Source organism: Gadus chalcogrammus, chromosome 20 (genome assembly GCF_026213295.1).
Source record: "Gadus chalcogrammus isolate NIFS_2021 chromosome 20, NIFS_Gcha_1.0, whole genome shotgun sequence".
NCBI classification, from domain to species: Eukaryota; Metazoa; Chordata; class Actinopteri; order Gadiformes; family Gadidae; genus Gadus; species Gadus chalcogrammus.
Genome location: NC_079431.1, coordinates 14,505,648 through 14,520,579, shown reverse-complemented (window position 1 = coordinate 14,520,579; position 14,932 = coordinate 14,505,648). Strand labels below are relative to the sequence as shown.

The following is a 14,932-nucleotide window of genomic DNA, read 5'->3' as shown; positions in this document are numbered from 1 at the left end:
CTCAGGCAGGCGGGAAATTGTTCCACTCCTTCCCAGCAGGGCTGAAGCTGGTAGCCTGGCCCCTGAGAGGGACTGGCTCCTGGCCCTAGGGTTACCAGAGGCGGTGGTGCGGAGGATGCAGGAGGCCCGAGCTCCATCAACTAGGGAAGCCTACACTTATCGATGGCGAGTCTTCACAGGGAGGTGCCAGGCACACCAGACAGACCCCTTCTTGGCCTCAACCCAGGACATCCTGCTCTTCCTGCAAACGCAGTTGGAGGCCCGTAAATCTGCAGTCACCCTGAGAGGTATGCTGGTAGCTATCAAGGCAGTCCGTATCGGAGAATTTGCCATTAGTGAGGATGGCTGCTCTATGATCTCCCAATACCTAAGGGAGCACGAAGGCTTACAGCGCCCAGTAGGGGTCCTCAGGTACCACCCTGGGACTTGGATCTTGTCCTTGAGGCTCTGCAGTATCCGCCTTTTGAGCCCCTCAGCAATGTGGACCTAAAGTAGCTCTCCCTAAAAACAGCTTCCTCTTGGCCAACCCTTTGGCTAGGAGGATAAGCACCATGCACTGTCCGTCCACAGGGACTGCTGTACTTTTTCTCCGGAAGGGTCGAAGGTGGTTCTTCGCCCCAACCCAGCCTTCTTGCTCAAGGTCCTGTCTGACTTCCATCTGTCCCAGAACATGGAGCTGCAGTCCCTACCTGTCTCAGCAGCGGACCAGCTAGCATTCTGCCCGGTAAGGGCCCTGTCTGAGTTTATACGGCGCACTAAGCCGCTAAGAAAGTCAGGCCAGCTCTTTGTGTGTTTTCACACTAGTTGCTTGGGTCCACTTTCGAAGTGTCGACTTTATCACTGGTTGTGGACACCATCCAGCAAGGTTACACCCTTTCGGGCGGTCCTGCCCTCCAGGATTCGAGCACACTCAACCAGTAGTGTGTCGACTTCCTGGGCTTTGTGGCTGGGAGCCTCTCTCACCACCATATGCGCAGCAGCCACTTGGTCCTCCCACATCCATCCATCCATCCATCCATCCATCCATCCATCCATCTATCTATCTATCTATCTATCTATCTATTAGGTGGCACCGTCTCCTGGCGGGGTGTCTTAAAGAGTTACCCCGTACATATGGAATATGTAACGGAGTAGAGAGATGTTCTCTGCACTCAGAGAACCAGGGTTACCACGTAACCTGAACGATTTTAGGTATACTATTTTATTATGGTGGTAGAAAAAAAGTAGAAAAATAAAATTTGTGAAATGAAATCCCTAAAACATTATCAAAAATGGATACATTTGTTACTTTTTTGTTAATCTATGTTGTTGCTTTTTGCATGCATATGTTAGGTTTCAAAATGGCATTTTGACTTTTCCTCAAACTCAAAATAACGACATTATCAACACAAATTATATAGGCTAGATTATAGGCTTTAAAGGAAAAAACTAAAATGAATACAAATAAAAGTTTAAGAATTATAATATTATTCCCCAGCCAGGTCTTCTAATCGGTTTATAATTTGTCCACATCCATATGTTCTTAAAACTTCTGAGCTCTTAAAACTATCTTGTTATATATTTTTGTTGGACTAGCCTATTATAGAGCTATTTTTCCGATGTGGTTCAGTAGTGTGTAAGGGGCTTTATTTTATTGTAATCTTTGTAATATATGCATATAGTTTAGAGTAACCAAGCCACTTCAAGGGCAAACCAGCTCTACTAGGTGCCGGCCGGTCCCAAACCCGGATTAATGGGAAGGGTTGGCATCAGGAAGTAAACTATAGTAATAAGAATAGCGTATATGTACCTGAAATTGAGAAAGAATACTGATGACGAGTTTAATGTAGGCCTACAGTGTGCACTCGACTCTCCTCAACGGGATAGGCCACAGAGGGGCACTATGTGTGTTTGTGTGTGTGTGTGTGTGTGTGTGTGTGTGTGTGTGTGTGTGTGTGTGTGTGTGTGTGTGTGTGTGTGTGTGTGTGTGTGTGTGTGTGTGTGTGAGTGAGTGAGTGAGTGAGTGAGTGAGTGAGTGAGTGAGTGAGTGAGTGAGTGAGTGAGTGAGTGAGTGAGTGAGTGAGTGTGTGTGTGTGTGTGTGTGTGTGTGTGTGTGTGTGTGTGTGTGTGTGTGTGTGATTCATCCCGCTTTTACGCAGTGTTTTTAGATTTCCGTGACGCATTTGGAACCCTGGCGCACAACATTATGTTTAGATCCCTGGAAGAAATACATCTACCTCAGGTGTATATAGACATAGTCAAAGACGTCTATAAGGATTCCTTTATCCAAGTGATATGCGGCAAACAGCTCACGGACCCAATCCCATTACAACTGGGTATAAAAACGGGCTGCCCGTGGAGCGCGGTGAACTTTGTGCTGGCAATCAATGGATGGATACGGTGGATGTGCCAGTGTGCGCCCCTTAACACCTACTCCCCCAACCCCGTGCAGGGGTACGCAGACGACGTGGTCGTATGCTCCCGACACGAAGGCGTTATAAAAGACATGCTTTCCAGGACTGACTCTTTTTTAGAGTGGTCTGGACTACAGGTGAAATAATCAAAATGTGCTGTCTTTTACGAGAGGAGGAGTGGCGGCAATCGCTGGTATCATGCCAAATCAGACACAATCCCAACATTCACAATAAACAATGTACCAATCAGAGTCTTTGCGCGCCACGAAACATACAGCTACCTCGGTCATAAATTCAATATCGCGGGGAGTGGACAGCGCAAGTAGACGAGATTGTCACCGACTACATGGCCAGGCTGGACATGATACACTCCTCTCCTCTCCCCCTGGTTATGAAACTGGAGGCGATCGGGCAGATTGCTCTGGCCAAAATACACCATCTCTTCTCCAATGTTCACATACCAAAGAAGGTACTGTACGAACTCAACAACAAAACTGTACAACGAGTGAGAGAGTGGTTTGGCATGAGCACACACACAACCCGTGACTTCATTTTTCACAGTAAGCGGGAGGGGGGGCTGGGGATAACAGACATTGAATGGACATATATTTCCACACGCCTTGCCCATTTGTTAAACATGCTTAACAGCGACGATCAGGCAGTCAGAGAGATCGCCAGAGCCTCGCTCATTCTAGACCTGGAGCGGCGCAAGGTCCCGAAAACGAGCGACCTCCCCAGCTTCCTTGGGTTTAAAAAGAAGCCCAGTGGTAAACTGGACACCAATGCACCAGGGTTTGGCGTAAACTCTGACTGGCCCGATCTGAACGATCTGTGTGACTGGACTGGTGTTTCCCTGGAGTGGAAAAGAGCGGACAACGAGACGGTGAGCTAGGGTCGGACTGGGAACGATTTTCGGCCCTGGCATTTTTCCATCTACACCGGCCCCTTATGGACCGACCGACCGACCCCCCCCCCCCCCCCCCTTTAGGGGGGGGGGGGGGAATTGCGGGGTCTCAGCAGCAGTGTTTATATTCCTGTACGTAGGCTACGGCAGCGGCGGACTGATACCTAGGTTACCTGCCGCTGTCATTGCTACAAACGCAGAGTACAGTGAACGAAGGAATTCTACAAGCGTATTAAATTAACAAGATATGGCCACGTTTGGAGGAGTTAGCGATGCATCTGCTTTTGAAGACGATTATGAGGAATTTGTTGTATCCAACGAACCGTACATGTACGAGCCGGTGTTTTGATGTCAAAGCCAGCAGCAACAAGCCACAGTTGAGTCCTTTCTGGATCTCGCACTGGAAATTGGTGGAAACTTTGTGGTGCCCATCTGTACCGTTTATTTCTACAATTTCTAAAAGCACACTGAACCATCATGTTGCCTAGTCGTTCAATTGCGCTTCTGTCCCACGCTTCTCTGTTTACGTTCTTCTGTCGTGATTCGGTTACAAACCTAATGCTGCTATCCATTTTGATGGTAGGCTGGTACGAACGACCAGCTTCAGCGAGAACGTGACGTATTTCCCTTGCTCCAGCCTTCCAGTTTGCTATTTGTGTCCGACGAGTTTAAGAAGAAAACTATTTTGGAAAAAATAAATAATCAAGTGTTTAATGGTTGCCAGCCTTTACAGAACCATTAACATTGCAAGCCTTTTACATTGCAATAATATTTTGCCATTTTCGCCAATTTTTATTTCAACAAGTGCTGTCGTGTTTCTGTCGAGCCACGAGGGGTAGTAGCGGGCTAGTCATCATTAGCAACATAGGCTCTTTGGCAAACCAGCTTGAAAACACAACTTTACATTGAATTTCACGCAAAGCAAGACCATAAATTGGTGACCGGATTAAAGCAGCAATGAAATCAAGTGTGTAAGAGGATTTAAAATTGACATTATAACCCCCAACGTGGTACAAATACAAAGAAAATACAGCTCAATCCCCATTGACTATGGGCGCAGCCATCTTGTTTGCTAGTTGTACCGATCTGCTCGCTCTACTTTGAAAGCGACGAGATACTACGACCGAAAGGGGGCGTGCCTCAGTGAAATGCCGCAAGAAAGCTGGGAGATTGGCGACTTTACCACTTCGTACATCCAAATGGATAGCAGCATAACCAGCGCATAGTAGAATTCCGCTTCTGCTGAGAAAGTAGTCCCTCGATGATTCATGCGATGCAAGGTTAGTTTTATTTCTAACATTATTCTATCAACACAGACATTTCAATCTATAGTCTGGCGTTATAATTGATTTACCTCGGGTGTACTGTGGAGTGGGTAAGACTGTTTTTCATAGCAGGCTAACATTGCCCGTTGACGTGCGCTAGCCTAGCACGAGCGAACTCTGCAACTAGAAGGACTGAATGAAATGTGTTGAAAACTGTCTCCAGTGATATAGAATACCAATGCTCACTTCGGAATCAGGCCCTATGTCCAAAATTCCGAACTACCCCTTTAAGAAAGACCTGTGAGCCGAATTCAACATGTCGCGGTGGGCACAATTAAAAACCAAACGGCCTACCTTGACGCTGTCTTGATCGCGGGGCTTCTTGCAAGTTGCAATTATTCCACATTAATCCACACGGTTTAACATACCCGGACAGTCCTGCTAGCAACCAATGGATTATGTTAGGTTGTAGCAGCAGGGACGTCGGGGGCACTAGCAGCAACGGTTGAAGCACTGGCCACAGCAAACAAGCGATCTATTTTAAAACATCCAGACGCCTCAGCTTGTAGAGATTTCTGCCTTTTGTCCTGAATCTTCTCCGCTCCCCCTTTCTTCTTTTTGCCAACTCTTTCCATGATTTTTAGCACATCCACTGAAATTAAAATTTAAGCGAAGCACATCCGCAGCATCCATGGACCGTTAACGTTCGCTGTTAGATGTATAATCCCATCGTGCACCGCAACATATTTTTGCAAATTATTCGAACATAAATTCGCCAAATATAAGAAGAAAATCGTAGTTTAGTTTAGAGAAAGCATTTTAGTTTTATTTTAATTTAGTTTGTTGCAATGATTGTACAGTTTGAAGAAACAGGATTTTACAGTTTGAAGAAATAGAAAATTATACCATATACCAACCGTCACATAGATGTGCATGACAAGGAAGCGCTACTGGATGCACCATTGCAACAATTTGACGTTAGGTTCTTTCTTGGGCTCTTTGAGTTATCCGTATTGTCAGGTAAGTAAGGCGGTCGTATAATCAGTATTGGGGCCGGTATGATTGAATGAGGGCCGGCCCTCGCACGCCGAAATGTGGACCGGCCCTTCTGGCAAATGCCCGGTATCATAGATTACCAGTCCGAGCCTGGGGGTGAGCGTCTCTAAGTCTGTGATCACGGACCTGTCAATAAATGTGCGCGCAACAGTGAGCCGCGACGGAACATCCAGCGTGCTCCCCACCATCGGCGCGCGCGCGCACCTTCTAAAGCTCCGAGAGAAAGAGGGAAAGGAGCGCTGGACAGGACTGAGGCTGCAAGGGAAGCTTGCCTGCCTCCAGTCAGCTGATCACTCTGGTGTCCCACTCAATTCTAAAAAATGCAGCTATCGATGAGGAAATCCTAATCTTTACGATAAAGGCTCGCCTCCAGGTGCTGCCAACTAAACTGAATCTGTCCATCTGGTATCCCAACAATCATGACTCTTACTGTCTACACCATGGACAGCGTCAGACCATAGAGTCTATGTCCCACATACTAAACGGTTGTAATGTTTACCAAGGACTATACATAGCCCGGCATGACAGGATTGTTGACATTATCACCAAAGATGTGTCACCCATGTTTTGTTCCTCTGTTTTGTTCTTCAAACACTCATGTGTGAAACCAGAAATGTTCCAATGCAATGACCCCAATGTATTTAGAGGTATAACGGCAAATACACCGGATGTCATTGTGATTGATCAGAATAGCAGAGAGGTTTTCCTATGGGAAGTTGGTTGCACCTTTGACTCAAGTTTAGAAGAAGCTTTCCTCACTAAACAGGTTAAATACCAACCATTAGTGCAAGCTATCCTACATTTAGGCTATAAATGCCAGCTTATCGTTTTTATTTTCGGCAGCCTAGGTCATGTCCACAGGCTGGGGGTCAGAGGCTTGAAAATTATGAGGTTGTCCAAATGTAAAGCCAAGCAGCTTGCAACATATTGCTCAATCTCCTCCATTATAGGCAGCCGAGCTATTTGGAGGAGGAGGTGTTTTCTGTACCCATAGATTTTCTCAGTCTGTTAACAGACTGTGTGCAGAATAAGCTCATGTGTATGTATTGTCTATTCTGTGCATGTTTGACTAAAGTACTGCAACATGTTGTTTCAGGGATGTAGGGCATCAAAAGCAACTGAAAATATTTGTGCCCTTGCAATGTATTTTATAAATGCGGACACAAATAAAGATATTTGAAATGTGTGTGTGTGTGTGTGTGTGCACGTGTGTGTGCACGTGTATGTACATGTGTGTGTTGGGGGGGGGGGCAGGGGGCTTGACCCATTTCTACCCCGGGCCCTTTGCAAGGTTGTTCTGCCACTGTTTAGAACTAATACAAACTTTTTGAAAATAGATAAATGTATATAAAATTAATAAATGTACAAATGTTGAAAATTTGCCATTATTTACGCCTATAGACGTCACTTCCGTCCTTTTTCCTAGGAATTCCAGCCCGTTAATAATGGCAATCATACCAACGGCTGTTCCACGCCAACAGAGAGTTGTGGAGGGTGTCATTTTTTAAGTAAACAACCTGTCAACCTGACAACCTGTTCAAATATTTATTTATGTCATAATCAAATGTTCTTCTTTTACCCCCCTGCACTTTATTGATCCCCAAAGGGAAATGCAGTTACAGCAAAAGTGTACATAACAGTGCCGATGAAAACAACATTTGTTTTTTGACTTAACATGAAGTTAACATTCTGTAATCTCATTGTACAAGTAGGCCATATGAGTCCAGCACGAACAACAGCCAATATATAATATTTTAAATAAAACACAATGTATTTGCTTTTTATTCTATGGATGTTATATGAATGTATTTTTTATTGGAAGATTAGCCATTGGACTTCCTGTTTATGTGTCTGTCTGTCCTAAACATGTTGAACTGTTGGCAACCTAGAGAGCCATTGAGACAGGCAACAAGTAACAAGGGAGAAGGTTCACTTTTCAACAAGTAAAATACAAGCAAAGGAAATGTGTTGTGTGATATATTCAAGCATTCTTGTGGAATCGCCCTTCATTCTCAAAATAAAAAAGGAAATACTGTGGACATTTACAATGGGTTTCCATTCATAATTAAGAAAATATTTGAACAATATACCATCAAAACAGAGGCTAGGTTGAAGTCAGATTTATATTATTTCAATATTAAATCCCGAGGCACTTCAACCAATTTGAAAGTTTTGCACTCTACATTTCTTCTCCTGGCAGGTAAAAAGCTAAGAATTATGTTTCGAATCTTGGTCAGTTTAAATCCATATATAAGGGGATTCATGAATGATGGAAAAAGAAGAAACTCTATTGAAATAAAGTTCATGAGATTTTGAGACAAGGTCTTTGACCCAAATCGCATGTATAACACATCCAATGATAATGCAAAACTAAAAATTATCATAGATAGTAAATGTGGAACACATGTTGCCATAAACTTCCCCATCTTGTCTTTAGATGCTAGACACATCTTGATTAAATACATGTAAGACCAACCGATAAACACACCATGGCTAAAATAAAAGATTATATTAATATATCCTAGGATGGCGGTCACCTTGCGAGTTGAGCATGCAAGTTGAACAATCATCCAGTTAACACAGTACAGTCTGTTTATGTGTGAGCCACACAATGGCATCCCTAACAGTGAGACAGAGTTCGCAAACATTGCATTGAGTGGAATGAACCAGGAAAAAAACACAAATATGGAGACCCTCTGTTTTGTCATCACTGAATAATACACCAACGGTCGACAAATGGCCACATATCTGTCGTAGGCCATCAGAGCCAGGATGGACAGATCAGTGATGCTCGCAGAGTGTACTACGAAACCCTGTACCATGCATTGTGCATAAGAGATGACATGAGAGGTTAAGAGATCCCAGAGAAACTTGGGGAAGAATCCTGCTGTTCCATAGAGCCCATTGATGCAGAGATTACACAGGAAGATATACATTGGCTCATGAAGGCGTTTATCCATAATGATGATGACAATGATAGATATGTTAAAAAATAGAATAGCAATATACCACAATAAAAAAAAGGAAAAGAGAACAATCTTTTGGTCCATGGTGTAGTTTAAACCTGAAAGAGTAAACAATGTTACCACTGAAACATTGTCCATTGTTTGATATGAGTCACAACTAGAAAAATACGACTCAAGATGTTGTATTAAAGTGCTGTGGTATCAACTGTTGTGTCCCAATCTCCATCCACACTGTTCACTTTTTAAGTCCTCTTTATGATGGTGATGATGACGTCACCTAAGACATCAAATGGACCAATCAGTGAGCTGAATTTGAAACCCCTATACCAATGGAAATTTTGATTTGCACATTTGTTTTTCCTTGTTTGTAAATTAATCTGTGTATTAAAGGGGACATATTATGAAAAAAACACTTTTCCTTGGATTTGGGGTGTTGTTTTGGGTCTTACATGATTTTTGAGTGAGATATGCATTTCTGAAAGCACCCCGCCTACAGTTACCGAACAAGCCAGTCAGTTTCGGCGCCCCCTCCTACGTAGGAAGGGGGCACATTTGAATATTACCGCCCACTTCCCCACCCCCCTCCATTCAGAGCATAGCTAAGATTTTGTGGACCAGTGGACGAGCGCTGGGCGGAGATGTGATTGCCGGACAGGGAGTCCGGCGGAGCTGCCGGAAGGCTGCTGGAAGCTTTGGTGGCAGTTCGGCAGCTCCGGCGGGGGAGCTTCAGCGGTAGTCCAGCAGCTCCGGCGTGGGGAGGTCGGCGGCAGTCCGGCGGCTCTGGCGGGGGGAGTTCGGCGGCGGCAGTCCGGCAGCTCCGGCGGAGAAAGGGATTGTACTCCCGGAGCTGAGCTGCCGGGCTGCCGCCGAGCTCGACAGCAGTCCGGCAGCTCAGCTCCGAGAGTACATTCCCTTTCTCCTCCATGTCGTGGTTCATCATGGACTTCAGAGAGTCAAGGACAATGTTCCTTTCTCCCAATTCTTCTCAACCATGGCTGAGATAACCCCCACTAGGAGTCTTTACTTGTTGTGGAAGTACCAGAGACATCAGACGCAGTCTTTATGATTCATTATATCATCCGAGGCGCACATAGCTTTTTGCCGTGATATTAGATATAATATTATATAAATACCTGTTTATTGGATAATTGTTATTATTATATTATATTATATTCAGGGCTCCGAACCGGTTCAAGGAACGAAAACGAAAACCGAAAACAAACAGAATTTTACGAGGAACGGAAATGGAAACGAAAACCAAATGGTGTTTTAAGCCCAGTTCAGACCAAAGATTCACCTTGCAACGGCTTGCAACTCGCAACTCCTTGCAACGCCTTGCAACGCCTTGCAACGAGACGGGCTGCGACGTTCTAAAACTGGGCAGTTCACACTGGCTGCAACGCGCTGCAACGGGCTGCAACGCTAGGTGGTTTCCATAGCAACTGTGAACGCTCTGGCACATGCTGAGAGCCGCAACATCATCATTTGCGTAGGTTAGGTTAGATTAGTTAGGTTTGCGATTAGTTAGGTTTGCAATTAGTTTTATTTTTATTTTACTTGAGAGTAGGCTAGAGTTACTATGTCTTGTCATTCTCCACTACATCTGCATTGGAGTAAATAGCTGGAGCTTTCAGTTAGTTTAGATTACCCGTTGTTGGATACATTGCATTTTCCGGTCATTTGTCGTCCTCATATCTGTATGTGCACACAATTATTCATGTCTGCGATCATCACAGAGTCCACAAGCAGCAGGTCGCAATTCCCGATGGGTCACAATTCATGACAGCAGACCGTCGAAATCTGCGACCACACTGTAAATGCGGGGAAAATGAGTCAAACTCCAACCAAATGTTTTCAGGTCATTTGTCGTCCTCATATTTGTATTTGGACACAATTATTCATGTCTGCGATCATCACAGAGTCCACAAGCAGCAGGTCGCAATCCCCGATGGGTCACAATTCATGACAGCAGACCGTCGACATCTGCGACCACACTGTAAATGCGGGGAAAATGAGTCAAACCCCAACCAAGTGTTTTCAGGTCATTTGTCGTCCTCATATCTGTATTTGGACACAATTATTTGTGTCTGCGATCATCACAGAGTCCACAAGCAACGCAGGTCGCAATCAACGATGCAAAAATCAATCTAGCGCACCGTCGAATTCTGCGCCCACACTGTAAATGCAGGAAAAATGAGACAAACCCCAACCAAATCTTTTCAGGTCATTTGTCGTCCTCATATCTGTATTTGGACACAATTATTCGTCGTAGAATTCAGCAAGATTAAAAGTGCAAATACATCTACAAAATACGACAGTACGGTACCGGGACGGAGTAAGGCCGTGACGTACAAGTTGTTCTGTGCTGTGATTGGCTGAAGAGGAATAGTTAAATCGCCGCGTTCTAAAACTGGACCTTGCGATTTGACATGTTCAATCTCTGGCGACTCCTTGCAACGCCTTGCAACGCCTTGCAACGACCCGTTCACACCGCCCCTGCGACGTTCTAAAACCGTCTCGTTGCAAGCCGTTGCAAGCCGTTGCAAGGTGAATCTTTGGTCTGAACTGGGCTTAACTGTTCCGAAACAGAAACATTATTCTGAAATCCCCAAAACCGGTTAATAACGGGTTTTTCACAAAAGCATAGCCTATTTCATGAAAAAATATATATATATTTCCGGTTGCCACGTTCACTTCGGCGCCCGCTAAGCTCAGTTGTCACAAATTCCCACCACCACCCTGGCGAGAGGTGATTTGGAAGCAACAGTTGCACTGAGCTCTATCTTCGACAAAGGTAACGTGAGCTAAATTACAGAGTCCACTACATCACCTTTGCATTGTTTCTTGTTGGTGGGCGTGCCCTTAACCTGCGTCCGCGTCCAAGTTTCATTGACATGATCAAACAGCCCGCCCGCTCCCTGATGACAGCCCTCATCGTCTACACACAGCTATTTGATAAATGCCAAATTATAAAACACGCATTACAAAAATCGAGTTTGACTGCCAATAACAATGCGGGACAACTTCTCAATTTGCGGGACGTGTACAAAGTAATGGAATTGCGGGACTGACCCGCACAAAGCGGGACATCTGGTCACCCGAAATCGACCACAAAAATAGACTAGGCCCAATAACACTGCCGGAATGTTAAGAACGAACGTTATTTTACGTTCCGAACCGGTTCAGGAATGATATGTTGCTGGCGGAACGCAAGAACGAAAACGTTAAATATTCGGAGTGGAACGATTGAAAGATGATTTCGTTTTCAAGCCCTGATTATATTAGATAGATATAGAGCTCCAGGAGTCCACAAACGGCAACAATCCCTTCTCCTTCATGCTGTGGTTCACTCTGACAGCTCATTGGTCAGTGGGCAGCAGCTCATTTGCATTAAAGCTACAGACACCAGAAACAGCGCATTCTGAAGGGACTGAAACAGAGGGGAATAGCGGTAGGTGAGATTTTTTTCCCTAAAAGCTATTTCCAGCAAACAGCCTCAGACTACTCTGGACCAATCAGCCAATCAGCTAAAATGGACCAATCAGATCACTGACGGCCAAACCACCTCGCCAGTGCCCTGATCGTTGCCTGTCTCGCTGCTCCACTTGGTCAAGGTCGAGCAGTACCCATACTGCCGTCCCCTCCAGCACCAGAGCGGGCTGGATGACTGCCACCCCGACACCCTAGCCATTGTGCCATTGAGCCAGGCAGAACTGGGCCAGGTATGGCTCCGACTGTATTGCCCCAGAGAATTGTTGGCCAACAGAACACCGGTACCCCAGTTATGACTCTGCTCACACATAGAGTGGTCACAACAACATCATGAACGTTAAATAATCCAAGATAAATCAGGCCCTATATGGATATTTACCATGCCAATATGTGCTGTCAGTTAAATGCGTTATTAACTGCGTTAACGCAAGCCAATTTTAACGGCGTTAATTTGTTTATCGCTCGATTAATGCAATTTTTATTTTATTTTTTTAGAAAATTCTTTTTTTTTTCTTGGGCTCAAAACAAAGAAGCAGTAGCCTGACTGCTATGTTCAAGGGAGTATGTTTGTATGTTCATTGTTTAATTGCACAATAGGCTTTTTTTTGTATCGTCCTGTTTTGATCAGTATATGCCAATGTTGTTTGTGCAAAAACATTTGCACAAGGCAAGCCGATGCACTTCCTCCATGTTGATAAGCATTTAAATGAGAAAAATTAATGGGACAAAGGACTCAAGGGATATTTAGCATAGAATTTTTTTTAAGTTAACTATGACATTAATGTGATTAATCGCGATTAAATATTTTAATCGCTTGACAGCACTATGATTTCCTTTATCCCACAGTTGCTTCTAGAGCCAACTCTGGATTGCATGTCCAATGGCCTTCTGTAATAAATAGTTATTAATAGGTATATTAATAGTTTTAATATGATACTTCATTCATCCTACCTAAAGGACGAGATTAAACATACCAGTGTTGTTTTTTTAAGACAGCAGCAGCAGAAATCGGCTCACGGTATGGCCTGTCCGACACAGATGGTTCAAAATCTGCATCAGAGAAAACATAAATCTAATAAGGGAAAATCCCTGTGTACCTGAATCCAGAAGAGTTCTTCAGAGGTTTCATTGCTGACATGAGAGCCTCATTAACACATCACGGCATTTGGTTGAGGGGAACTGTCTTCCACCTCAGAGAGGGCCTGAGATATTCTAGATATTAAAATTGTATTTCTATTAACAATTATTTAACCAGGTAAAAGTCTCTGAGATTTAAAATCTCTTTTCAAAAAGAGACCTGGCCAAGAGGGCAGCATAAAACAAATACATTTAGGTTTGTACAAAGAAATAAAGCTCTGTTATTGATGGGTGTGACTTAATTATGAATTAACTTAATTCATGATGGAAACCGCCGCGAGTAAGTTAGTAAGTTAGTTAATGCTAAAATTGGTCCAGAAAACCAAAGCTTTTGAAAGGCATTTCAACTCTACCGACTATACGCGACAGAAGAGCATGTGTGCATTTAAAGTTGTATTCTTATAATAACTTTCTAACGAACTTGACAAACATATTTGGGCAAATATTTACTAACATCCAGTTTATTGATAAGTTTCTCTTGAACATATCATGGCGTCACAAAAATCAAATCAATCCTCAAGCTCCAGAAGAAGAAATGTATTATCTGGCAATATCTCCAAAAATCCCATATTGAGGGGTAACGTTACGTTATAACTGGTTTAATTACGTCGATAGTCGGTATATAAAGGAGATAAATAGTAGCAGTATATAATTGGTAAAATTACTATTACACTTGCCTGTTTCGGCATAGCAATTTTAATAGCACTCTTCTCATTTCTGGAAGCTTCAGGCCATACATGAGAGGGTTTAGAATTGGAGGAATCACAACAAACTCGAGGGATAAAATTACAGATAGGGTTGGGTATAGCTCTTCTATATCATAGCGGCTCAGAGTAATATCACAAAAGATGCTAATGGTATAGCTGAAAAATGTAACAATGTGCGGCAGACAGCTTTGGAAAACTTTCCATTTGAACTCTGCAGAGCGTTTCCTACAAATGAGCAAAATCTCTAGATATGTATATGAAACAAAGAGCAGGGGTATAAACACAGTCATTGCAGCGACTAACATGCCAACCAGGTGGTTGATAGAAGTGTCTACACAAGACAGCTTCACAACAGACCAGTTAGCACAGAACACTCTTGGTATTTTGCTACCACACAAAGGGAGTCTACCAGAAAAAATCAAAACAGTTCCAACAGCAAAGGCTGGGTAGATCAGTGCAAAGAGAGACAGCTTGTATACCATTTTGGAGGTCATGGTGTTGTGGTAATGTAACGATTTACATACAGCCACATATCTATCATATGCCATCATACTGAGAATTGTGAATTCATACGATGCATACGTATACATGACGTAGATCTGACTGAAGCACTCTAGACGGGACATCAAATAAGTTTCATACAGAAGGTCTCTAAGGAACCTTGGGAAGAAACCAGTGGATCCATACAGAGAGTTGACTGAAAGGCACACAATTAAAACATACATGGGCTGATGCAGGGACCTCTCTAGGGAGATTACAAGTATGATGATGACATTAGCAGATACAATAAATGTATACAGAATACAACTAAATGCAAACACTGGGTATCTATAGTCTCCAATGTGTCCAAACATAGTAAGATTAAAGTGAAATGAAAGCGAACTATTTTCCATTACACAGGAAGATAGGTGTACCGGGCCTCCTTGTTTCTTCTTAAACCTCTCCTTTCTGATGTAACATGGTTTGGTCAAATCCGAGGAAAAAAAGATCATCAAAGCAGATCATAATACAC

At 43.6% G+C, this 14,932-nt stretch overlaps 2 protein-coding genes across 2 annotated transcripts; both read right to left on the bottom strand.

Moving 5' to 3' along the window:
- Positions 1-6,462: 6,462 nt before the first annotated feature.
- LOC130373794 (olfactory receptor 1019-like) lies at positions 6,463-8,722 on the bottom strand. The gene is made up of 2 exons (XM_056580427.1): positions 7,772-8,722; positions 6,463-6,480 (listed from the first exon to the last, which is right to left on the bottom strand). Exons 1-2 carry the CDS (start codon positions 8,720-8,722, stop codon positions 6,463-6,465), a joined length of 969 nt encoding a protein of 322 aa, XP_056436402.1.
- Positions 8,723-13,880: 5,158 nt separating this feature from the next.
- Positions 13,881-14,813, bottom strand: LOC130373793 (olfactory receptor 51E1-like). The gene has a single exon (XM_056580425.1). It carries the CDS (start codon positions 14,811-14,813, stop codon positions 13,881-13,883), a length of 933 nt encoding a protein of 310 aa, XP_056436400.1.
- Positions 14,814-14,932: the final 119 nt, after the last annotated feature.